The 25,602-nt window shown below is 50.9% G+C and overlaps 2 protein-coding genes across 7 annotated transcripts in view; one reads left to right on the top strand and one right to left on the bottom strand.

Moving 5' to 3' along the window:
* The first annotated feature begins 1,886 nt into the window (after positions 1–1,886).
* On the top strand, positions 1,887–19,691 carry Washc1 (WASH complex subunit 1). 3 transcript variants are annotated; one of them, XM_074076308.1, is made up of 11 exons: positions 1,887–1,945; positions 6,978–7,131; positions 15,909–16,020; positions 16,178–16,324; positions 16,499–16,635; positions 16,836–16,971; positions 17,149–17,350; positions 17,426–17,599; positions 18,166–18,324; positions 19,076–19,144; positions 19,297–19,691. In XM_074076308.1, exons 2-11 carry the CDS (start codon positions 6,983–6,985, stop codon positions 19,434–19,436), a joined length of 1,425 nt encoding a protein of 474 aa, XP_073932409.1. In that variant the 5' UTR covers positions 1,887–1,945; positions 6,978–6,982; the 3' UTR covers positions 19,437–19,691. The 3 variants fall into 3 exon arrangements, with proteins under 3 accessions (XP_073932409.1, XP_073932410.1, XP_020036108.2); XM_074076309.1 differs by lacking the exon at positions 1,887–1,945 and adding an exon at positions 1,996–2,323 and having other exon boundaries at positions 17,489–17,599; XM_020180519.2 differs by lacking the exon at positions 1,887–1,945 and adding an exon at positions 1,996–2,323.
* An 8-nt stretch (positions 19,692–19,699) lies between these two features.
* The window catches only part of Ddx11 (DEAD/H-box helicase 11), a 29,981-nt gene continuing 24,078 nt past the window's right edge, over positions 19,700–25,602 (bottom strand). Inside the window, exons 19-27 of one of the 4 annotated variants that reach the window (XM_074076305.1) lie at positions 23,729–23,819; positions 23,315–23,418; positions 22,566–22,715; positions 22,244–22,312; positions 22,031–22,131; positions 21,566–21,650; positions 21,224–21,302; positions 20,883–21,037; positions 19,700–20,801 (exon numbers count right to left, since the gene is read on the bottom strand). In XM_074076305.1, coding sequence (XP_073932406.1) covers positions 20,772–20,801; positions 20,883–21,037; positions 21,224–21,302; positions 21,566–21,650; positions 22,031–22,131; positions 22,244–22,312; positions 22,566–22,715; positions 23,315–23,418; positions 23,729–23,819 — 864 coding nt within the window. In that variant the 3' untranslated portion in view covers positions 19,700–20,771. Of the gene's footprint in view, positions 20,802–20,882; positions 21,038–21,155; positions 21,303–21,565; positions 21,651–22,030; positions 22,132–22,243; positions 22,313–22,565; positions 22,716–23,314; positions 23,419–23,728; positions 23,820–25,602 lie in introns of those variants that run through there. The other 3 variants (XM_074076304.1, XM_074076306.1, XM_074076307.1) reach the window with 3 other exon arrangements.

Here is a 25,602-nt window from a genome sequence, read left to right as displayed (position 1 = left end):
TCTCTTAAATGACTGACTCAAGGTCACACAAAGAATGAGTGGGAGAGCCCCCCCCCCCCAGCCTGTGTGCTCTCTTCCCTGGCAGACTGCTTCTCCTGGGCATTGTGGACTTATGGCAGCACTTTCATCTTCTTTGACGTGTCCTGGGCACATTAAGTCACCCAGCTATTGCTCAGATGGGAAAGGGGGACAAGTCTGCAGTTTGTATGATCCAAGGTGGTAGATGACTGGGTTCCTGGTTTGCAGACAGCTGCCTTCCCTCTGTGTCCTCTTACTAAATCCATCATGAGAACCCTACCTTCATGACCTCATCTAACCCTAGTTACCTACCTAAGGTTCATCTCCAACACCATCACATGGGGTGGGTAGGGCTTTAACATATCAATTTGGGGTGAACACAGACATAAAGAAGTCCACAACACAAGGGGAAACCCATTCCTGCCTGGCCACCATGAGAGGGACTCTTTTCTGCAGCCACTGTTACAACTCAACCCAGTTCTCCCAGAAGTGCAGGGAAGGAGGACAGAAGTGGGAGAGGAGGAGAGTGTTAAAAAGAGTAGGTGGGCTGGGACGAGGGCTCAGTGTGGGAGCACTTGCCTAGTGTGTAAGGTGCTGGGTTTCCTCCTCCCCCTCTACATTCTCCCCTCCCTCTTCCTTTTTCCCCTTCCCATAATATTTACTGCTATAAACCCAGGGTCTCGGTACTATTCAGAGCGCAATAGGCAAGAATGATCAAATCAATTTGCGGTACAAGACACATTTTAAAAAGGTCGGTCCTAACCTAGTGGCCTGCGCTCTCAGCTATTCCCCAAGCTGTACTCACATAGGACGTCTTAGTAGCCGTCCTTCTGTGGCTGGATCTCAGAGTCGATGCGCCCTCCGGAACGCCAGGGGAATCCGGCGGGCCGTTCCTCTCTCTCGGGGTCGCCTCTGCCCCACCGGGATACTCGGCTGGTGTCACCGAGAGCAGAGGTGGAGGAGGATCCGTGTCTCGGTCCGGAAGTGTGCGGCGTGGACTCTCGCACAACTCGCTCTCGGCCCTCTCTCACTCGGTAGTCGTGGGTTGTCATATGCAGATTCTTATCCTTATCTTCTCGTACAGCTTAGGGTTAGCTAATTTACATATCCAGGCCACCTTGGTTCGCTAATTTGCATATCACACGTTTTGCCGTATGTATGTGTAACATTTTGTTATCAATGCTCATACAAAGTAAATATGCTAAGTAACTAGTACACTCATAATATCTAACTTTCTATAGTATGATACGCATAACAGTCTCACATGCTAAGCACACACTTCACTACTGAGCCATATCCCCAGCCCCGAATCTGTTTTAAGTGTAGTTTTGTGACATTCAGCACCTTCACATGACTGTGTGACCATCTCCACTAGAAGTCATTCACCATCCCCGGCAGAAATTGAACACTAACTGTCCATCTCCCGCCTTGCTGGTACCTACTCTTTTTTATTTCAGGTACCTTATACAAGTCAAACTGTACAATGCCTGCCCTTCTGTGTCTGGCTTCTGTATTTAATTTTTAACGGGGTTTGGGAACTCAGTGCATTTGTCCACAGAGGTAAAGATGGAAAAGCAGAGCGAACTAAAAGATTTATTAAAGTAATTGAACATGCAAGGCTCGAGAGGAGGGAGAGCTCCTGCACCAGGCCACACATACTTCGAGGGCTGCTTGGCGCCCAGAATACAAGCGATCAGTGCTCTGCAGAAGATACGGGACAAGCCGGGAGGGTAGGTGGGTTCCTCCACGCGGACCCCAACCAGTAACCACGTCCCTCGCATAGGCGGAGGTGGAGGAGCCACGCCGGGTAGAGTCAGCGGCGCTAGGACCCGGCGGCGGCGCTGGGACCCGGCGGCGCGCGCCGAGCGGAAGGGAGCGCGGGGGCGGAGCATCCGGTGACGACGGCGGGGGCGGCGGCGGCGCGCAGGTGAGGGGCGCGCGGCCGGGCGGCGCGGGCGGCGCGGGCGGCGGGGTGGGGTGAGGTCCCGGCCGGGCGGCCGGGAGCGCGGGACCGTAAGGAACGTCCCCGTCGGGTTCCAGAGGAGGCCGAGGCCGCGGGTTGGGGTTCGGCGGGCTCCGCTTCCTGCGGCCGGGCTGCGTGACCGCACGGGCGGCCCCGCCCTCCGCCCCGCCGCGTCGCCCCGCTTGAGGGAGGGGCCCCGAGCATCCCGCAGTGACCCCGGCGGTGCGCGCGGGACCAGTTGTCCCCAGACCACGCACGATGAATGTATGCAGTCCTTACCTGTCAACTTAAAAGCCCCGGCGACCGCGGCGTAGACGCCGGCGAGTGTCTACAGAGCGTGTTGTGAGTGTCGTGCGATGCGTGAAATAGCGGAGATGAATGAGCAGGAATGTCGGGCTTGGCGTGAGCTACACGCAGCAGGCGTGCGCCGAGAAGTGAGGGGCTCTCGTAGTAAAACGCCATGATCGAAAGGCAATTTTGATTTTTTTTTTTTCCGGTGCTGGGGATGGAGCCCAGGGCCTGACACAGAGGGCTGGAGTTCTGGTACATTTGTAACTTTTATTTTTCTCCCACAGCCCCAACTGTCTATTTGTTGTTTCTTTCCACTAAATTAGAGTTCATTTGTCATCCATTTTATTATTTATTGCGCTTCTGGAGTTTGAACTCCGGTTCTACATCTTGAGCCACTCCACCAGAACTTTTTTTGTGATGGCTTGTTTTTGATGTAGGGTCTCAGGAACTATTTGCCTGAGCTGCTTGGAACTGCGATGCTTCTGATTTATACCGGCTGAGTAGCTAGATAACGCGTGTGAGCCACCAGCGCCCGGCTGTCATCCATTTTAGACGTGTATCCTGGACTTTTCAAAAGATAACTATCAATGAATTTCTTTGTGCTTAGGTTTCCCCTATTAAAATACTAATGCCCCAGTACCACTTTAAAAAAAAAAACAAAGCCCGGCGCTGGTGGCTCATGCCTATAATCCCAGCTTGGGAGGCTGCGATGGGGGAGGATCATGGGGCAAATACTTCGTGAGTCCTCCATCTCCAAAATAACCAGAGTAAAACGGACTGGAGGTTTGACTAAAGCGGTAGAGCACTTGCTTTGTAAGTGTGAACCCCTGAGGACCAGGAACTAGAGAAAAGGTTAGATCAAAAAGAATTAACCTAGAAGGTAACACACATGCACAGGAAATCAATGTGAGTCAACTCCCTGTATAGCTATCCTTATCTCAACCAGCAAAAACCCTTGGTCCTTCCTATTATTGCTTATACTCTCTCTACAACAAAATTAGAAATAAGGGCAAAATAGTTTCTGCTGGGTATTGAGTGGGGGGGAGAGGGAGGGGGCGGAGTGGGTGTTAAGGGAGGGGGTGGGGGCAGGGGGGAGAAATGACCCAAGCCTTGTATGCACATATGAATAAAAAAAAAAGTGTGAACCCCTGAGTTCAAATCCCAGTCCCACCAAAAAAAAAAAAAAAAAGATTTATGTTATGAAGATAAATAGTTGAATCAATACAAAACGACTAGAAAGTGTATAGTTCACACAGAGACTCGGAGTAGATTCTATTATTCTTTCCTTAATATCAAAAACTTAAGTAGTTTAGGTTTGTAGGCGACAAACTAAGATAAAGTGTTTGACAATTGATACTAACAAAATTTTTGAGCTCTTAAGATTTGCATTTTTATGGATAAAAACAGTAGAACACTCTGAATTCAGACAACATAGATTCACTTGTGAGCTCCATCACAAGCTAAGTATTTTGATGTCAAAAAATTGTGATTTGTTCAGCCCCATATCTTTATCTAAAATTGGGGTACTACTGCAAAAGTGTCTTAAGTGGTAGAGTGCCTCCCTAGCAAGTGTGAGGCCCTGAGTTCTACCCCAGTACCCCCAAATAAAAGGAAATTTTATTATCGGGGATACTGATAAATTCACTGATTCTGTGGATTAAATAAGTTGTTTCTTAAGGAGGTAGAAGTGTTCTAACGTATGTATTGTTAGCAGTAATAACTAGTAGTAATTTGTTACTAGTTAATATTAGTAATGTAGCATATGAAAATATAGGTAAAGATTATCCTTATGATAATGTTTGGGTCTTTTTTTTTTTTGCGGTGCTGGGGTTTGAACTCGGCCTACAACCCTGAACCACTCCACCAGTTCGTTTTTGTGTTGGATTCTTTTGAGATAGGGTGTCACTAATTATTTGCCCAGGCTGGCTTTGAACCTCGATACTCTGGATCTCTGTCTCTTGAGTAACTAGGATTACAGGCATGAGCCACTGGCTCCCGGCTCATGATAGTCATTTAAGAGCTATCATACATAGGAGGAAAAGGTAATAAAACGTTACTACTTTTGATGCTTAAGCTGAATCTATTCTAGGATGTCTTTTGCCTAAAAAGAAGAGAAGGCTTTTTTGTTTAGAATCATAGGAGACAAGAAGGAAAGGAGGGAGGAAGGAAGGTTATGCCAGACACTTAAGTGATTTTTAGAAGTAAAAAGAAACAGGTGAAATTAGCAGTATATTTTATTTAACCCAATAGGGTCATTTCGGCATGTAATCCATATAAAAATTTAATGTGGTATTTTCCATTCTTTTTTCCTACTAAATTGTTGAATTTGGATGTGGATTTTACACTTAGAGTACATCTCAATTCATCCACATTTTCAAGTGCTCAGTAGCTTCATGTCACTGGTAGCCAGTGTATTGAACAGCACAGGCCTCAGGGTTTCGTTCCTGGCCTAAGTCTAAAACTCTTAGCCCATGATACAGACTGGCTTCTCTTTCTCATTTCCTGTTACTTCCCCAAGGACACTTAAACCCAAAGCATGCATGGTCACTCACCATTACCTACTTTACCTAGAATGCTCTCTGTACCCTCTCCCTGGGCCTGTCTCTGAGTCTTGGTGCAGAGTCACAGATTCTGCTAAGGCTTTTCCTGACTCCCTTAATCCAAGATATGGGTTATCATTCCTTAGCACTGCTGTCATGGCTGGATTAGAGTTCTTCTCATGGGAAGTTTGTTTTTGAGGCTATCTGCCTGCCTAGTGCTGTGTCTTACTCATCTCTGTTGTGATTATGCCTGCACTTAAGAGCTGATCAGTAGATGTTTGCAGACAGAATGAACCACAGACAGCTGTATTCACTCAGAATTCTATAGCGGACTTGCCACTTCCTTGTTGAGATTTTTGCCTGTATTACGCTTGTGCCTGTGTGCGGGCAACTACACACATCCAGATGCTGTAACTAATGAGAAATTCATCTCAAGATGAGCACAGAGCTGGATGCCAGTGGCTCACGCCTGTAATCCTAGTTACTCAGGTGGCAGAGATCAGGAGTATCCCAGTTCAGAGCCAGCCCCAGACAAATAGTTCACAAGATCCTATCTCGAAAAAACCCATCACAGAAAAGGGGGTGGCAGAATGGCCCAAGCCACTGAGTTCAAACCCCAGTGCCACCAAAAATAAATAAACAAATAAAAAGATGAGCACAGAAAGTACCTTCTCTTTTTCCCCTCCTGATCTTACAGATGGGAGAATTGAGGCATAGGACAAAGTCGGATGGCCAGCACATTTGCATATGGACGGATGCATACACAGGGAAGGGAGGAAAGTTCTTGAAATGGTGTGTGGCCTCAGGGTTAGGGAGCAGCTGGCCCCACTTTGGTGACTTGCTGAGAGGGAAGGATGTGGGGAGTGAGGAGTAACTCCTGGCCTTGATGAGTGTGCAAGGCAGGTTCGGGTTTGGACGGTGCGAAGGAGGAGCTCCCTGCTGGAGGTGTAGTTGAAGAGCAGATGAGTTGATCATCTCAGCTTGGGAGAGATGCTGGCCTGAGGAGGGTAGGACAGAGCCAGTAGGGTAGAAGGAAGAGCTCAGGAAACCAGCAGTGGAACCAGGTGAGGCTCCCACTTGGTGAAGATGTTGGTTTGATGCATTATGTAGGATATATACATTTTTATGTGTATTCTGAAGTAGTAACTTCTTAGCAGCGCCAATTTTCAGTCCATAGGAGATGGGAGGGATCAGACTCAGAGAAGATAAGCAACTTCCTCAAGGTCACACAGCACTTTAACACCAGATGAAGCCTCCTAGCCCTTTCTGTCATGCTTAACCGGGTCCCACTCACACCTCCATTGCAACCAAGGGCCCCAGGTGGTGCCTAAGAGTAGGTTTGGGGCATGGTGCCAGGCCTGATTAATGTCTTCCTCATCGTCTTCCAGTGAGGGGCTGTGATTAGGCCTATTTATAGGGGCCTGGTGCCTTAATATTCTGCCTGGCGCGTCTCTTGCCAATCAAATCAGTGCCGACTGCAGTGTGATTGCTGCTTTAGTGGCACCGGGGAGCGGAGTTAATTAAACCCAATATAAATAGACTCTGCCCTCGCCTTGCAATTTGGAGGTGTGTTTTTCCTTCCTGTCCTCCACCCCCACATGTACCTCCTTCTTTCTGACCCTCTTCTTGCTGGCCTAGGTATGCAAAGCCTGGACAGGACACTCTTCTTGGAGTTACTGACCAGTGACTAGGAAAAGCCTGAGGTCCCCAGGGCCAAAGTGGGAGAACCCAAGTGTCCAATTTCTCTGCTTTAGGGGATTTGGGGACCATGTGGCATTGGATTCAGGTGATCCCATCCCCCCATTCAGCCCTCTGCTTCCAGCTTCTTTTGTACTCTGCAGCCGGGGCTTCTTTTGTGTTACCAAGTGTGGGAGGTGGAACTGAGATAATGTGTGGACAGGTGCTTAGCAGGGTCCCGAGCTCCTGGGAGCAGGGATGCGTCACAACATGCCTCAGTTTTCTGAACTTCTCTTGTCCCTGCCAATTACTGGTTCCTGCTGCTGCCCCCGTCAGCTTCCTGGCCTCATTCCCTCCCCCACACTGCGTCGCACAGGCTGAAACCCTGTAGATGCCAGGTCTTCTGTCCTTGACACCACTTGTCCCTGCAGCAAGTGGGTGTGGAGGAGTGTGGGTTGCCATCCTGATGCTCTGGTTCCCACCCACAGGCACCATGACTCCCGTGAGAACCCAGCACTCCTTGGCGGGACAAACCTATGCTGTGCCCCTCATCCAGCCAGACCTGCGGCGGGAGGAGGCCATCCAGCAGGTGGCAGATGCGCTGCAGTACCTACAGAAGGTCTCTGGAGACATCTTTAGCAGGTGGGAGCTGTCACCTACCCCCACCTAATAGAGGCCGCCCCTGTCCTGGGCAGGCTTCACTCTAGTCCTAGGAATGCACCTTCTGGGAACATACCTTTTAGTGATTCTTAGGGGACTCAGGCCTGTGTCAGAGGGGTGCAAGGCAGGAGCCCAGCTTAAAAGAGTTTCTCCTAAGTGCCCAAGAGCTCACCACCCACTGTTCCATGTATTCCCTGGACTTTGGGTAAGATCCACAGGCCCCAGTGGCAGCTCTAATCTTCCTCCCACTGGCAGGCCTGTTCCTCCACTTACTCCTGCAGCCAGCCAACACTGACTTGGCACTCAGGAGCACAGGGCTCTGAGCTGGGTTCTAGCTGCAGCAGTAAGCCACACCCCATTTACATAGAGTATTCTCTCTGGTAGGAGCTGCAGACTTCAATACAGTAAGCCTCACTTAATGCCAGGCTGTTTTGAGAATTGCAACAGTAGGTGACCTTGCCTTGTGTGAGCGTTGTAGAGTGCCATACAGAGCTAGACAGTGTAGGCACTCACTGCACATAGCCTCTTGCCGTGATCGAGAGAGGCAGTAAAGGTGAGCCCCGCAGACTCTTTACTGCAGACTTTTATAAGTAGTAGGAGTGCGCTGTAAAGTAGCAAGAGCAAATAGCATAGCAAATACAGAGAGCAGTAGCAGTCATTTATTATCGCCAGCATAGATAAGCTGTGCGTGACTGTATTGCTGTACTTTATGTGACTGGCCATGCAGTAGATTTGTTTACACCAGCATCTCCTCACACACAGGAGAAATGTGCTGTGCCTATGGCAGTGTTCCAAGGGCTCAGTCACTAGGTGATAGGGATTTGTCAGCTCCACTATCATATTTGTGGTCCCTTTTTAGTTAAAATAGGGCTATGTGGTGCCTGACTAACCAACTGCACAATTAATGAACTGCAGTAGAAGTAAGACAATTTTTATAGAATTTATTTAGCATCAGCCATGGACATTGAGGTAGGTACATTAACTCACTTAGCTACACTATGGGAGGAGGTACTATTAGCTCCCTTTTATAGACAAACTGAGGCACACAAAGAGACTTGGCCACATGGCAAAACCAGGGTTCAAACTCAGGGACTTTGGTTACAGATTCTGTGTGACTAATATCATCTCAATGAAGGGGAGATGAGGTGCTGTGATACTTTAATGGGAGCCCTGACTTGGCCTAGAAAGATCAGGGAAGGGGTATGTGAGGAAAAAACATTTTATGGTAGAATCTGGGGGAGAGGAGTTAGGTCAGGAAGAACATTCCAAGAAAGAAATAAGGGCATGAGCAGAATCCCTGAGGTAGCAAAGACCTGAAAGGAAGCTGGTGTGGCTGGAGCAAGGAGAGGCTGGTGAGGTAGGCAGAGCCCTTTAGGTCATTTGTGATTTTGAACTCGTTAGTCATCTTTCTGTTGCTGTGACAAAATACCTAAGACAACTTAAAGGAGAAAAGGTTTATTTTGGCTTACAGTTTTAGTCCATGGTTGCTTTGGGCCTGTGGTACCCAAAGTACATTGTCTCAGTGCTACAGTACATTGAGGCAGGAGTGTGAGGTAGTGAGGCCTGTTCACCTCATGGCGGCCAGGAAGCAGAGAGACTGCAGGGGCTGGGGTCCCAATATTCCCTCCAAGGGCATGCCCCCAGTGACCTAACTTCCTCCCTCTAGGCCCCATCACCTCTCAATAACAGCACAGGCAGAAGACCAAGCCTTCAACACATGGGGCTTTGAGGGATACTTCCAAACCACAGCAGAGTTGGAGAACTGCAGCTTTCTGAATTTCCAGCACTTACCTCGCACAGCCCTTGGGTTACAGTGATTTTTTTCATTCAGTGTTTATTTAACATGATTGAATTAATTCTCTTTGCTTGCAAGGGTCCCAGATTTTGTCTGGTACCCAGGTTCTGTCTTTGGTGGCAAGTCAACTAATAAGGCTTGGTCTTCTGCTCAATGACTTCTCCCACCCCATGCGAAGTATTTGACTGCCTGATTCAGTTCTTCTCACAGACCACATGTTCACTTACTCCATCCCAGTTTGTAGTCCATACCTGGAACTGCTGCTCCTTCCCCATGAATCTCCTCTTCCTTCACCAGTTGGATGTCTACCTCTTCCTGGAAGCCCTCTCAATTAAGGGAGAAAATGTGGTCATTTGTCTCCCCAGATCTTCTTGACTCTTCTGCTCTTTTCCTGCCTGCTGACTCACCTGCCAGCTTTAAGCCTATTCAGAAAATAGACATAGCCAGGGGCAGTGCACTGACAGTGTTAGGTCATCACCTCTGGAGCAGAATGCCTCAGCTCCAGTCTGGCTCACCATTTGCTTGCTCTATAACATTGGGCACATTACTTAATCTGTCTACGTGTCAGTGTTCTCATCTGTAAAATTATGATGATGAAAGTACTTCTTTGTCAGATTGTTGTAAAAGCTAAGTGGATTAAACATGCAAGGGAAGTAAGCAGGGCCCAGCAGGCTATAAGCATTCGGTGAAGGTTAGTACCTATCTGTGGACACCATTCTGCTCACTGCTGCCTACAGTGGCCATCTGTCAGTCAACTATTAGCAGGCGTAGGAATTTCTAGATGCTTCCTTTGTGCTCACTTTTGCACTAAATGTGCCCAAGTGACACATAAACAAGAGGACACAGGCCTTTAAGAGCCATCAGCTCCAGATGATGGCCATCCATGCCCAGGGCTAGGAATGGATGCCCAAACCAACCCCTCAGAAATCGTTTCCTCATTGGGATTATGACCTCATGCGCTCCCTTCTCTAAGGGGAATGTTGGATTTGGTCATATTTTCCTTTCCCATCCTGGGGGCACCTTGTAGACAATTGTATGTTCCCTTACCCGTGGATGGGGTGACAAGACGGCAGGAAAGCCAGCTTGACAGGAAGTGAGAGTTAGAAGCACATGGGTACAGGCCTTCCATGTGATTGGGCCCGCACCTGAATCTAGGCTCCCTCACAGACAAGTTCCATTCATCTTGTGCTCAGCATTGGGTGGACCCTGAGGGATACTGAAGTGTGTGATATGGTGTCTTCCAGGAATTAGAGTCTAGAATAGGAAAGCAAAGAACTGGTTGATTCTTAGGTATGTGACATGGACTGTACGGGCTTCCAGGAATCTAGAGAAGAAAAAAAAGAATCAGCAGCACACTGTCAATCAGAATTCCCCAAACCAGGTTAAACCCAAAGTAACCAATCCGTAAGGCAGGTTTGGAGTTGAAGAGCTTCAGTGATGTCCTCAGGGCCTGGTTTTGCTTCTTCAGGGTCGGCTGCATTCCCAGACAGATCTTGCTGTAGTGGTGACGGGGACTGCTAGTAGGGTGAGAGCTCTAATACTCAGGTTCAGGTCTAGCCAGAAAGAATGCCCTCCACTGTGCCAGCTCTTCCTCCAGGTGTCACATCCATGCCCAGCATGGTACTCATTGTCTCCCAGAATCAGTTGCTGGGGCTGTGGGTATACCCTACACTGACTGACTCCAATGTAGTCCTAGCCCTGGTGGTGGAACCCCATCTGCAGCAGGGTACTGAGCCTGTGCGAGAGATGACTCCCTAAAGGAAACAGGACTGTTACTTGAATCAGGAGGAAAACGCCATGCCAACTGCAGGAGCTGGCTGGGAAGGAGATACAGGTTTAGAGCTAGGACTTGGAAGGTGGGCATGCAGGTCATCTGGTGGAGTCCAGAAAAGGGAGGCACAGGCTTAAAGAGAAGCCTGAATATGGCCCAGAACATGGTGTGTCATAGGCTGCCAGGGAGCCTGGCCTCTGTAGGGGAAGAGGTATATTGGTGCTGAGAGTGCAGGCTTAGCTGCCTGTCCCACACTTTCAGCCCCTTCACTTCAGAACAAAGTAGAAAAAGTTGACTTTCTGCATGTTTGTGGGCCTTGCATCCCTTTTCAGGTTGCGTGTCTTGGCACTTTGCCTGTGCTCCTTGTCCTCTGTTGTGCTGTGGGAACACTTCACAGTGCTGTACCACAGCAGCACTGGGAGCAGCAGGGCAGGGAGTGGAAGCTGGGATCAGTAAATCTGACCCACCAGACTCCCGTAGCAGGACAAGACTGAATTCCATCTGGGAGTTTCAGGGGGGCCACATGAGGGCCTTGAACATAGAAGCAATGGGGCAAAGAGCTGTCAAGGACAAGAAAAGGAGTGTGGTCCAGGCTGTTAGAGGCAGGGAAGAGAAATCTCAAAGGAAGCAGTGACAGGCTACAGTGACAGGTTGGGAACAGAACTCAAAGAAGGGAGGACTTACTGCGTGGGGATCCCCAACACCTGTGCTCACCCCTGCCCTCCTCACCTGCAGCAGTCCACAAGCCTGTGGCCTTTCATTTTTCATGAGCTTTTGGGATGGGGATGTGACCCCAGCTTAGAACTCCCCCTGAGACATGCTCCACCTGCCTGGAAATCTTGAAAGAAGACACAGACAGGTGGAGAGACTCACCAGCCCACTGCTCCCCATCTTGGAACCTGGCAGACCCCTGGCCTCAGTGCAGCCTGGGCAGCAGTGCAGGTAGATGAGCTCATGGCAAATTAGCATTCAGAGCTGGCATCCTTCCTCCTCCTCTGCCGCGGTGGGGAGCCGTGCGCAGACTGAATGACAAGTACCTCTCAGGCTCTCTCCAGCCGCTCCCTGCAGATCACCTGCCCTCCCTCTGCCCCATCTTCACCCCAGAGTATCCACCAAAGCCACTACCTGCTTCACATGACTTAGAAGATGTGGCAGGAGGGGTGGAATGGCTAAAAGGAGAAGCTGGAGATTGTGTGGACGTTGTCAGTGCTGTTGTCTGCCCTTCTTCACCAGCCTAGCCCAGCTGCATCACCCCAGAAACAGCAGCCCTACCTAGCTCCTTCTTCCTGGGAGAGGGTTAATTTTCTTTCTGAAGCTTTCCTCCTTCCTCCCTCCTCCCTCTCTTCCTTCTTCCTCCATCTTTCTTTCCTCCTTTTCACCTTCCCATCCTTTCCCGTCCTCACTTTCTCCATGCCTCCCTCCTCCTCTCCTCACTTCCCTCCCCTTCTCACCATTGATTGACACCTGGTGGCCCCCAAGGTTACAAAGCATTCAGTCAGCCGCCTGAATAATTAGCAGATCATTCTTAATTATCCCAGAGACTCAAGAAGATTCAGGTGAAGGCAGGAGCCAAGGTTCAGCCCCTCTTCTGGGGTTGCCAGGAGGCAGCAGAGGGAAGCAGTTGAGCCAGTAAGGAGTGTATGCTCCCTCTGCCCCAGCAGCTCCAGGGACTTGTATGCTGGCTGTGCGAGCCAGTACAGCCCTGTAGGGCCTCATGTGAAATAATCCCATAGGAAATAGGGGTCATCTTTGGAGATGGCAGACAAGGAGGCCAGGCACCATCCTGACCCTCACTTTCCTACTGTGCCACTTTACAGCAGCCTGCTCCAGCCAGGGGAGCCACTGTAGTCCCTCTTGACATCCCATCTCCCCGCCCCCCCACCATGTTCTTTTGCAAAAGTCTGCTTCCTGTTGGAGTTTCCTTCTCCCTTTCTTCCGAACAACTTGCCCAGTCCACCCCTGCAGGAGTACGCAGTTCCTCTGTGTGCCTGTGGCCCTTGCACTCCCCACCTACATGAACCGAGTGATTGGGGAGCGACAGCTAGCACAGGAGCGCTAACCCTCCATGAATACATTGTCATTCCATGATACAGAAGGTACAATTCCAGATTTTCAGCTGAAGCTGAGCGTTGACCAAAAAGTGACTTGTGCAAGGTCACGCTGCTTCTAAATGGATGTGCAATCCAGGGCCGTGGGACACTGTGGTTATTGATGTTCCTTTCTTCCCTCCTTGGTGGGCCCGAATAGCCTCAGACAGATGTGTATTGTCTGTTCACCTCTGTTCCCCACAACCCCTAGCGTTGTGTTATACAAACTAAACCCACTTAGGTCATTTATTAAACAACAAGGGGTGGGAAGAGAAAGGAGAAAGAGAGGGAGATGTTTGGAAGGCTGCCCTCCCCTGCCGGTAAAAGAAGATGGACTATCTCGAGGTCCAAGCCATGGCCAGACTGAGTGAGCCAGTCCCGTCCCTGCCCTGGCAGACACACACTCCTCCCCTGCTAGTGTGTTGTAGGACTATGGCTTCAGCCATGAGCTCAGAAATGCACCTACCCTGAAGTAGGCCACCAGACCAGGGGGTCCAGACCAGTAATGGCGCATACATCGCCCTCCTGCCACTGTTCCACCTTTGGCCTCAGGGTGTGTGTCATTAATCAGCATCTCAGCCCAACTTGGCCTAACAGTCCTTCCTAGCACAGCCTTCCAGACCACTACTGCTGGTCAACTGAGAGGACAAATGAATGCTTCAGAATACTGTATCTACTGTCCCTTCGTGTCACCTCATGTGACCATAGAAGATTAGAGTATCTGGGGCTTTACTTAGACATACAGGCTCTCCAGTAAGGGAAGAATCCCAGACATGTCCTCCATTTCCCGTCTGAGGCAGGATTCTCCCTTGGTGTGTCCCTGACAGGCAGTCATCCATCTGGAATACTGTAGTTGCAAAGCTGTGCAACTACAGTAGGACGTTCTCTGCAGAGATTTGATTCCTCCTAACCCCAACTGCTAGTCCTAACACCACTCTGTGGTGACAGAATAAGTCTGATTTATTTTCCACCTGACATCCCTTTTGATATTTTGGATATGTGAGGGGAATTCCATCTTCTCATCTTTAGCCAGCACATCCTTCAGTTTGTCTTCTTATGGCACAAGTTTCTCAGTCACCACCGTCTTCTTCACCCTCCTTTGGGTGTTCGTTCATTCGTCACATTCTATCCAGCTAGTGCTTGTTACCTGTCAGGTTCTGACCCAAGTGCTAGAGATAAAGCAGAGAACAAACAGACTCTACTGTCTAAAAGGGTGCTCAGAGCATTGAAGGGGACATGCCCGTGGGTGAAACTGGTTCCTGGCGTAGAGCAGCTCTCATGTTCAGGGTGGTTTTCTTTTGTGCTTCCAATAGGCTGTATGTTCCCTGCTTGTGGAAAGGAGAAGGGAGGTAGGAGAGAGGATGAGGGGTTGCGTACCCTCCCTTCCTTTTAAAATTACACTTCCTTTTTAAGCTGCTTAACATGCTTTGAGCCCTTACTGGGCATACAGTGAACTAAAACCTCCAGGTCTTTATTTTCTGAATTGCTCCCAAGCCAAGTTCCCTCTACCTTGTATATTTGTGCACTTGATTTTTCACACCTAAGTGTCAGGTTTCACATCCATTCCTGGTAAATGAGATCTTGTTGATAGCAGTCCATCCTCTGGCCTTCAACACCAAGTCCTGATTCCATGGTGCACTTTGACCCTCCCCATGTGAAATCAGCAGTTTTCTATCGAGTGTTGAATGAACTGGGCAGGGCCTGAGCCCTGCGTGCCAGGCTGAAGTCAGCCCTTCATCAGCAGTGCCCTTCAGGACTGCTGTCCGTCTGGCTCTGATTTCCTTCTGTACTGCATCTTACCCATTGGATTTTGTTAGAAGCTGTCATAATCCTTACTGGCTCAAGATGTGCCGTGGTAGATGTTTTCTCCTGGTGTCCCCACCTAATAACCCCATCAAAAAAAAAAGAAATGCAATGAATTTAGAACAGTGCTGGCCCCCAGGACTTACCTTTTCCTTTTCTAAGGGTGTACAGGCCCTCCATTTAATACACTTTCCAGAAATTTGGCAGGGTTCATTTGGAAACTCACTGTTGGCAACTTTGAGAAATCAGCCTTTCTATTCTCTCCTAAGAACCAAGACAGGGTTACCACCGTCCATCTCAGATTCCAGTATCCCTCCCATTCTCTCTGTAGACCCTGAGTGGAGCTGTTATGTAACCCGAGGTTACTTAGGTGGAGTGTGGCTGTCAGAATCTGGAGGGAGGTAAAACGGCTTGTGTCCAAGTCCCATTACCACAGATGGAGACCTGTCTGTGCTGGAGAAAACAGTACCTGGTGGGCTGATTCTGCTTCTCCCACTGTAAGGAGACAGTGTCCACCTTTTCTTTTCTGTATTGTTAACACCCTCAGCCCCATCTGCCAAGAAGTAAACTGCTTGGTGCTCACGCATACTCCAGCTCTGCCACTTTACCCATACCTCTGCCTGAGAGCCAGGAATAGTCAGAGCAGACTTCATTAGGGCATGGAGACCCAGGTTTCATGGGAGGGGGAAGACTCTCTAGAGTTGGTGGGGGTGATATAGGAGGTGTCGGTCAGATTCTTGTTCATCCTTTTTGAAGAAGAGCCTGGGTGTGTCAGGGCAGCTGGTGTCACTTCTCACCCGGAGCCTGCTGTGTGTAGGCAATTTCTGAACAGGTCTGGGGTTGAATTGAGGTGACAGAATCTTGATCCAGCCTGATCACTTCCTTAGCCTCACTGAACTCTAGTTTCCTGCGTGCAAGGAAGCCAGAAGTCTTTCGACTTCATATGACCATGAAAGGAGGGTGCTGATGCTCTGCCCACTGTCAATAGCTCTCTACCAATGTGCAGGTGAGGACAACGGTCTCTGCGTGCTCCTTCTTGAGGCTGTGAGTCCCTGGAGGCAGGAACCTACATCCCTATAAATAACCTGTACAAGTGCCAATGTGGGGTGGCCAGCCAGGGTGGCGGTACATGTCTACCCAGGGCTCAGTGCAATTCTAGACCCTGGACAGTACTAGAACTGGCACTGTGCTGAAAGTCTCTGCCCAGGGCCCTGGTGAATTGCAGGTCTGCTCTTAGAACAGGAGGTGCAGAGACTGCAGGGCGTGGGGGCAGCCCCCAGCCTCTGCATCTTTTCCACAACAGGATCTCCCAGCGAGTGGAGCTGAGCCGGAGCCAGCTGCAGGCCATTGGGGAGAGGGTCTCCTTGGCCCAGGCCAAGATTGAGAAAATCAAGGGCAGCAAGAAGGCCATCAAGGTAGCCCACCTGCCTGGTGTTCTGTGACTGGTGTGCAGTCTCTCCATCTTCCTGTGCCCCTGCTGTCCAGCCATACCTCATGATTTCCTCCTGTGCCATGTTTGCAGACCAACCCTAGGTTGTCCGGAGCCTTTCAGACTTGTCCTCGTGTCCATAGGTGTTCTCCAGTGCCAAGTACCCAGCTCCAGAGCACCTGCAGGAATACGGCTCCATTTTCACAGGCGCACAGGACCCTGGCCTGCAGAGACGACCCCGCCATCGGATCCAGAGCAAACATCGCCCCCTGGATGAGCGGGCCCTACAGGTCTGACAGCTACCCACCTATCACGCACCTGGAGTCTGTGGATACCAGGAGACAGGATCTGAGGATCCACCATAGGCTTCTGTGCTCCAAGAGAAGTCTGTCTAGGATGGGGTGGGGGTCAATTTGGTGTGGTGTTGAAACCCACCATCCATCCTTCTGTCTCCCTGTCCCCAGGAGAAGCTGAAATACTTCCCCGTCTGTGTGACTACCAAGCCAGAGCCCGAGGATGAAGCTGAGGAAGGGCTTGGGGGTCTTCCCAGCAACATCAGCTCTGTCAGCTCCCTGCTGCTGTTCAACACCACTGAGAACTTGTATGGCCATGAGGCGTGGAGGGAAAAGGGGAGGGAGGGCTTAGCTGGGGTCCAGGGGCATCAGACCCATACAGCATTCCGGAGCTGACTGGTTTGGCTTGGGAACCCACAAATGCAGTGGAAGCCCCTGATGAAGTGGGCGGAGTGGTCAGGAGTCAGCCCAGAACACAAGGTGATGGCCTCTTCATTCTACCATACAGGTACAAGAAATACGTCTTCCTGGACCCCCTGGCTGGTGCTGTAACAAAGACCCATGTGATGCTGGGGGCAGACACAGAGGAGAAGCTGTTCGATGCCCCTCTGTCCATCAGCAAGAGAGAGCAACTAGAGCGGCAGGTGGAGCTAGAGGGGGCTTGGGTGGGTGGGTGGGCTCTGCCAAGGTGCTTCTCTGAGGGAAGACTCTACCAAGCCCCTTATCTGCCCAGCTGTGTGGGGGTCCACGCCAGGCCCTACTGACTACCCAGGGTCACACTGCAGGCCTTCCCACTCAAGCATCCTTACCAAAATCCACAGATTCCAGAGAACTACTTCTACGTGCCAGACCTGGGCCAAGTGCCTGAGATTGACGTACCATCCTACCTGCCCGATCTGCCTGGCATTGCTGATGACCTCATGTACAGTGCTGACCTAGGCCCTGGCATTGCCCCCTCTGCCCCTGGTGCCATTCCAGAATTGCCCACTTTCCATACAGAGATAGCTGAGCCTTTCAAGCCAGGTGAGCTGGGACTTGGGCCACAGAGCTCCCTTTTTGGCCTCTTGCCCTAGGCACTCATACTTTCTTTTCTTCTAGACTTAGAGGATGGGGTGCTAGCGGCTCCCCCACCCCCACCCCCACCTCCACCACCTCCCCTAGCTCCTGCAGTCCTGACCAGTGCACCCCCACCTCCACCGTCCCCTCAGACCACAGCCTCACCTGCCCAGGGTGCCAGGGAGGAGGATGGCACCAGCAGTGCACCCCCATCAGGTAGGGGCAGTACAGGACTGGCTGTTGGGTTTCTTCCTTGAGGGCACCTGGCAACTTCTGGACCCCTGGGGTCTTCTGTGGGCTAAGTGGTCATAAAGCCCAGGCTTGCTGAACAGCTTTCATTTTAAATAACCTATTCTGTTATCTCCGTAAGACTGTTTTTTCAAACTGTAGGGCTTGCAATTCTGACCTCCTATCCCCAGTTAAACCAATGACAAAAAGGTTCTGCAAAAAATTGAAATTGTAGAATTCTAGCCAACACAGGAAACACAAAATTCCTTGTTGGTTTGTGTGTTAAGTCAGAACATGACAGCGTATCAGTGATTCACAAGGTTCACCTCTGCAGAGCGGCACCTGAATGTGGGGTGGGGGGAGGAAGAAGGGGGAATTTGGAGAGGGATCTAGGATGCCTGGACTCAAGACCCGTGAGCTTGGTGGTCACAGAAAGCCCTGGAAGGCCCAGTTCCCCAGCTGGCTTCTTTCAAGAGGTCACTCCCACCTTAGGCCTGGCAAGGCTGTCCGTACCCAGGCCTGCCTGAGTAGTCATTGCACTCTTCCCCTCCCAGCTCCAGTCCAAGGAGCTCCCAAGGAAGTGGTTGACCCTTCCAGTGGTCGGGCCACCTTGCTTGAGTCCATCCGCCAAGCTGGAGGCATAGGCAAAGCCAAGCTGCGCAGTGTCAAGGAGCGCAAGCTGGAGAAGAAGAAACAGAAGGAACAGGAGCAAGGTAAGGAGACACTTGGCCTGTCTCAGTAGGCCTCCCAGCCCCAGGCCACCTGCCCCTGTACCCCACCAAGCAAGCTAACATCTGGCTAAACTGCCCAAGCCTTCCCTAGGGTGCTAGCTGGAAGCCCCAGGGATGCCCTGACAGCCTTGCTTCTCCTGCCTGGGCCATGGGCTCCTCAACCAGCTCAAACCATGACAAAAGAGAACAATTTCAGGGACCTGAAGTGCTTGGAGAGGAAGAGGACTTGGGGTTAGCTCAGTCCTACTTAGAGAAGGCTCTGGGGCCCAGCTTCTGTCTGTGTGAATCCCATGCACTGGCATCACAAACCCCCTGGCCCCAAAGCAGCAGAGCCGGGCAGAGTGCTGGGCTTGTGACCCCACGTAAATTATCTAACCCTTCAGGGCCATCGTCCTCATCCATACAGTGAGCTGTGAGGATTCCAACATTAGCTACTTTGTTAGTTCCTGGGCTAGGTCCATGGGCAGGCCCAGGCCCCAAGGTCTTGTGGCCAACACATGGCAGGGCAGCTGATGGGTGCTGTTGGGGATGGGGTTAGTGAGCAAGAGTGACTGGCTGGGCGTGATGTAATCCTAGCACTTCAACTGAGGCAGGAGGATCAAAAAATTCAAGTCCAGCCTAGTGAGACCCTGTCCCAAAAAACCAAAAATAAAAAAAAGCGTGTGTGGTTGCCCCAGAGATGTGTCCTGCTTGGCCCCTTCACCTTCCCTCACTGATGGCTTTCCCACTGCAGTAAGAGCCACAAGCCAGGGTGGGGACCTGATGTCAGACCTCTTCAACAAGCTGGTCATGAGGCGCAAAGGTAGGAGGAAGAGCCTGACTTCTGTGGACTGGGGCCTGGGATGTTTTATATCTTTCTTACATATTCCCATCTTTCTCTTCCTTTTTTCAAGTTTCTAGGGGCTGGTGAACTGGTGTCCCAAGCAACCCTCCTTACTAGCCTTTCTCCTCCAGGTATCTCTGGGAAAGGACCTGGAACTGGTACCAGTGAGGGGCCAGGAGGAGCCTTTGCCCGAATGTCAGACTCCATTCCACCTCTGCCACCACCACAGCAGCCACCAGGAGAGGAGGATGAGGACGACTGGGAGTCCTAGGGAAGTACAGCCAGAAGAGACTCTTTGGTCTGCTGGGCCTCTTGGCCACTGCTGATGTGGTCCAGGGTGCTGGAGGACTGTCCCCGGTTGTTGCCTAGTCCCTCTTCACCGAGAGGGATGGTATGTGCCATCTGCCTGGCCCTGCTGGCTCCATGACTGCCCTACCCACCCCTCCTCCAGGTGCTCTTCTCTTCCCAGAGCCTTTGAGAGAAAATGGCAGTGTGAATGAATAAATAAGGGTCACTGGACAACTGAGCCCAAGCCAGTAGTGCACTTTATTTTTTTGGTGTTTGAATTCAGGGTGTCACTCTTGCTAGGCAGGCACCCCACCACTTGAGCCACTACCAGCCCTTTTTTGTTTTGGGTATTTTTGAGATAGAGAAGGTCTCCAGAACTGTTTGCTCAGGCTGGCTCTGAACTGCAATCCTCCTGATCTGTCTCCTCAGTAGCTAGTATTACAGGTGTGAGCCACCAGCACCCTGGCTCAACAGTGCACGTTTAATAAGGAGCCATGGCCATGAGGGGGGCTTCTCAGAGTGGGACTATCCTGCCTCAGTGGTCCCCAGACCATAGCACAGAAGGTCCAAAGGGTCCTTTCTCGGGGGGTTGAGGCTAGAAGAGGGGAGCAGGGGCAGCTATCGTAGGTGGAGGGAGGGATGTTTTTCCACAGGAAGAAGAGTATCAGTGACAGACACAGGGCGTCTAAAAATAGCCCTGCTGAGCGCCTAATGGCCCTCGGTGTAATTTCTGATGTCAGGGTAGATGGTGTCCTGGAGTTTGCTCAAGTGGTTGAGACAGGGAGGTGCCACTGGCTTGAGGGAAGCCCTGGAGCCAAGCCAGGGAGCTAGAACTACAGAGGGCCCAGAAACAGGTGAGAGGCAGGGCTGTGGTTAGGAAGTAAGACGTGTTTATTTTGGGGAGCGCCCCATGGATGCCAGGGAGCTAAAAATGGGGGGCCTATAATATAGATGACAGGGTGAAAGTCTCAAACAGCTCATTTTAGCTAGAAAGGGCAGAGATAGGGTGGGCCTCACCTCTTGAGTAGAGGCTGCCACTTCTATAGCCTCCTGCAAAGGCCAGGCAGGAAGCTGACCCTGGGCCACGCTGAATGGGACGAGTTGACCTGAGGGGGCCAGGCTCACTCCTTCTTAGAATGAACCAGATGTGCTGGCTTTTTCTATGTAAGCCTGGATCCTGGCAGCCCGTCAGGTCAGGAGGCTGGTCTGGACTCAATGCTCTCCACGTGGGTTTCACCTTCTTAGGCCCAAGACAAAGGCTATGTTGAGTGGACAGGTAAAAGAAGAGCCTGGCATAAGGCAGTGGTGCAACTAGCCATCAGGAAGGGACAGACTTCTGTCGATGAAACTGCAGAGAGGAGAGGAAAAGGCGGTGAGAAGCTACTTCTCAGGATGAGGGAGGCTCCTGGGGAAGGAAAGGCAGACTGACCTTCCGCATAGCAGCAAAGGCAGAGCCAAAGGTGGCTTTGACCTCTACTCGGTCTCGGATCCAGGCTGGCAGCTTTGTCAGAACAGAGGGGCGGGCATACCGCTGGTCCAGGAGCACAATACTAGCAAAGTCCCTCTGGTGCCTGATGGCCCTGCCTGGGTGGTCAGAGATTGGGGCTATGAGTTAAACCTGCCTGCCCACACACTGTATCCCCTCCTTTCCTTGGGACCCAGAGGGGAGATGTGGCAGGTAAAAATCCCTCCTTCCTGTCACCTCCTCCTTCAAACATCCATCTGTCTCCAAATGTTCATCCTGATGGCCAGCAGCAGTTCCAGGCTTACCTATGGATTGGTTGACAGCCTTCATACATAGATTCTCCACCAGTGCCTTCCCTGGGGGTGCCTGACCTGGGCTCCTAGGCTGGGAAGGACAAAGGAGATGGCCAATCTGAATTGCTTCTCACCTCATTAAGTATTCCAGGCTTTGGAGCAAAGTCAGAAGGCTGCATGGCCCATGCCAGCAGTTAAGGAGGCAAGGAGATATATACTAAAACCTCCAAAGTGGATGGGAAACGTATGCAGTGGGAACTCATAGCACAAGGCCCTGCATCCCAGCCCTGGGGTGACACAGCTCTTCCTCTCCAGCCCTCTCCTTTCATCCTGTGGAACACTAGAGGTACTCACAAGGGTCTGGTCCAAGTAGGCCATCTTCTCTTGCAGCTCTGGAGACTTGACGTTGGGGTAAGGCATGCCCACCATCACCACACACCTGGGTGGAGACAAACACACTGATGGGCATCTCATGCCTCCCGGGACCCTCATCCACACACTGTCAACGGCTAGCCTCTACAGCCCTCTCCCTCCAGCTGAGCCTCATGGCTCATCTTACCCCACACTGCACCTACCACCTGGAAAGGGTGTTCATAGCTCAGAGATCCAGACCAGGCAAAGGTACTGGATCCTGATGCAATTATGGCCTAATATCCCCCTGCTCCATGAACCCAAGTCAAAGTTGCTGCACTTCCTCCCCCCACTGGCCACTGACCCTGAGCAGGCAGTGACTTGAGCAGGTGCAACCCTGATGCATGAGACTGCAGGCAGGGGAGGAGGGGTGTCCATCCCAGTAGAGAAGAGGACCACTCTACCTACCGGCCCAGATCATCAGAGAAGTTGATTCCTTCGCTCATCTTTCCTCCAACTACAGAGAGGAGCAGGGCCCCTGTCACTGTGCCTCCCACCTGGCCACAGCACTGTAGGAGACACCCAGCCCAGAGCTGCTGAGCCAAAGCTGGAGTGCCCCCAACTATTCCCAGCTTCCAGGCCGACGTGCTCTCTGGACCCACCCTCCATTCCACCTCTCACCGTAATGCACTTGGAATACGCCATGAGCACCTGCTCTACCTGGCTTGCTCTCTTGGGTTCCTGGAATATCTGAAGGGAGAAGAGAATACCTCCCAGAAAAGGGCTTTGGAATGCTGGTCTTGGCTCTGCTCAAGGCGCTGGATTTGCAGCCTAAGGTCAGACAGACAATCATGGGGTCTGGCTGTGGAGGAACCTTGCAGGCCAGGACTCAGGAACCAGAGCAGTAAGAAGAAAGGAGAAGCTGAACCATCCTGACTCGACAGCACGAGGAGGCCCAGAAGGAGCTCCAGGCAGCACTGTCTTCTAGATGCAGGGCACTCACCTTTTTCCTGATGGCCAGGCGGGCCAGCAGGCCACTCTTGTCCCAGTGGGCATAGACCTGACGCTGGTACTCGTAGGAGGGAAAGAAACACACCACCCCTCCAGGGACCACGTTGCACAGGTTACAGAGGATGCGCCCCGTCTCATCCATCTATGGAAGGCAGACAAAGAGCCCACAGGGAGCAAGTTTTACAGCCACACCACAAACAGCTTTCCACCTTGGGACTCAAAGCCAAAGGCACAGACACATGGTTATCAGTCCAAGGTGGAGGCCGACAGCACAGCGGCTCCCTTGGGTGAGAATTTCACTGGAATGTGCCACCCTTCTACCAGACATGCCCCAATGCTGGCGCCCCAGAGATAAAGCATTTCACTTGTTCACCTCTGACTGACTCCTCTTTCCCCAATTCCCCATGTCCTGATGCACCCATCCAGGACAAATCAGGCAGGATCACCAGCCATGTCACTGGAGATGTGCCCCCAAGACCTGCAGCAGGGATGGTGTAACCAAGTGGCGAGACCTCCAAAGGGAATAAGCAGCTTCTCACAGACTTTGTCCTGAAGGACTGCCTGGAGGCCTTAAAACGTCACATGCAGTCTCAGGGGTGGGGACAGCTGAGACCTTCCTTCATAAACATCTATATACACTGCTCACCTGTGCCAGCTATGACCACCTTCCCCAAGGCCAGGTCTGGCCAGAACCCCCACCCACCCACGAGGGGCTGTGGGAAGGCCCTCATTCACACTAACCATCTGAGGCAGCTCTCTCTTCTGGTATGTGAATTCCAGCTGCTGACCGGAGGGCCCGCTGCAGATGACGAGGGGCAGTATGTTGTCTGGAGGGATCACGTGACCTGGTGAGACACAGTGAGGGGCTGAAAACTGGAGGCACAGAAAATTCTGCAAGGCAGAGTTTCTCAGGGAGAACATTTCCCCAACCTGTCTCCCAAAGTGGGAACAGCAATTTGTAACACCCACCCACCACAGCCACAATACAAGTGGGCAATGTGGATGGTACAGCGCAGGGTGTGAAAGCAGGGGGAGCGAGCTGCGGAGCAAACAAGCAAAGGATCAGGCTCCCATCCCATGCTCTCCTCAGCCCTGGGCCGTGCATGGCTAAATGAGGAGCACAGAGGCCAGAGCGAGGAGGCGTGGCCATCCCACCTGGACACAGGTCCTCACCACAGGAAAACTCTACCACTCGCTCAGCTTCCACCCCGGCACACGCCAGCAGCTGCTCCCGAAAGTCAGACACCTGCAAGCCACAATGTCAAGACTTCGTGAGGGCCTGGGGGGTAGGGAGGCAGGGAGTGGGAGGAGAAGTCTGGGCTAGGAGATACCAAGTACATACAATAGAAAGAGGAGCTGGAAAAAAAAAAAAAGGCTGACAGCAAATTAGCAAAAAGAAAACAATTGTAATGACATCCAATATTGGCATCCTTGCTTAAACTACTTGTGGAAACAGCACAGGAAATTTGGCACTTTGGCTTGGATGCTCTCACCCCTGGCTATGCATCAGAATCACTAGCGGGAATTTAAAATCCCCACGGCCAGTCCCTAGCCCAACCTCAGATAGCTCTCCAGGGTTTTCACCCATTGAATTGGCAAAAATCCAAACGTTTCACCACTCTAGATAAAATGGCATCCTTAGTACTGGTGGGACACAAGATAGTCGCAAACCCCAGAAGGGGAATTTGATCATATTTAATTAGTTAAGATGGGTGGTTTTACTTTTGAACCCAGCAATCTATATCTTGGGTGCTACTCCTGAAGATGGAACCCACAAATACAGTTAAGATCCACACAAGCATTCTTTATGCGAAAGTACTCGCAGTAGTCAGACCTCCCATCAGCAGGGACCGATTGAATGAGCTCTGCTACACACCCGACAAAGAACTAGGCAGCCAGCTAAGCACGCAGGCCATCAGACTGGCGCAGGCTGCTCCGTGCCAGGTAAGTAACTCATCAATGACTCTGATGAAAATTAAAAAGGAAGGGAATACATATGTTGGCTTATTTTTGCCAAAACAAAAACACTGGGAAAGCCAATGCTGGTGGCTCACGCCTATAATCCTAGCTACTCAGGAAGCAGAGATCAGAAGGATCACAGTTCAATGCCAGCCTGGACAAATGAAACCAAGACTCTTATCTCGAAACAACTCATCTCACACACACACACACACACACACACACACACACACAAATCACAAAAAAAATGCTGAATGAAGTGGCTCAAGTGGTAGAGTGGCTGCCTAGCAAGCGTGAGACCCTGAGTTCAAACCCCAGTACTGGGAAAACAAACAAACAAACAAAAAAAACCACTGAAAATCTGGAGCACTAGTTAATGAAAATGATTACCTGTCGGGAAGGGGACAGGCTGGCAGAATTAAGTTAAAAAGGAAAAAAGCAAACTCTGAAGTTGAAAACAAAGTGAAACTAAAAAAAGCCTAGCAATCTGTCCAGACTAACAACATAAGCACACAGAGAAAACCCCAATTTCAAATGACTTCCTATCTTTACAGGACAGGAAAAATAAAGGCCAAGACCTTAAGGAAGCTGGAATCAGCATATCTATTGTTAGAAGTAATATTGTTCTGAAACTTCTAAACATATTATGGGATAAAGCAAACAAGTAGTTATGCTAATGTATTAAACCAAATGTTCATTCAGCAACAAAATGCTTTCATAAACACATTTCCTAGGGCTGTTTACTGAAATGTGCTGTGGTAACCCAAGAGCCGCAAGTCACCCAAGTTTCTACATATCACCCCACCACCACCACAGGAAGAAACCAGGCGCCCTGGAGAAACGAATGTCCCTGTTCTAGAGCCAGAGAGACAAAGGGTGCCCCAAGACTGCAGGGGCTCCGAGAGGCCAAGTGTGAGTGAGGCGATTAATACTACCAACTTCAATACACTGGGTGGATAAAAATCTGTGGATCTACACACAAAAAACACTGAAAGATAAACAGTTACGGGGCCTGCAGTGTGGCTCCCTGGCTTCCACCCCAGCATGGGGGTAGGAGGGAAGGTAGGGGC

Source organism: Castor canadensis, chromosome 6 (assembly GCF_047511655.1).
Source record: "Castor canadensis chromosome 6, mCasCan1.hap1v2, whole genome shotgun sequence".
NCBI lineage: Eukaryota > Metazoa > Chordata > Mammalia > Rodentia > Castoridae > Castor > Castor canadensis.
This window is presented reverse-complemented; position numbering and strand designations above follow the sequence as displayed.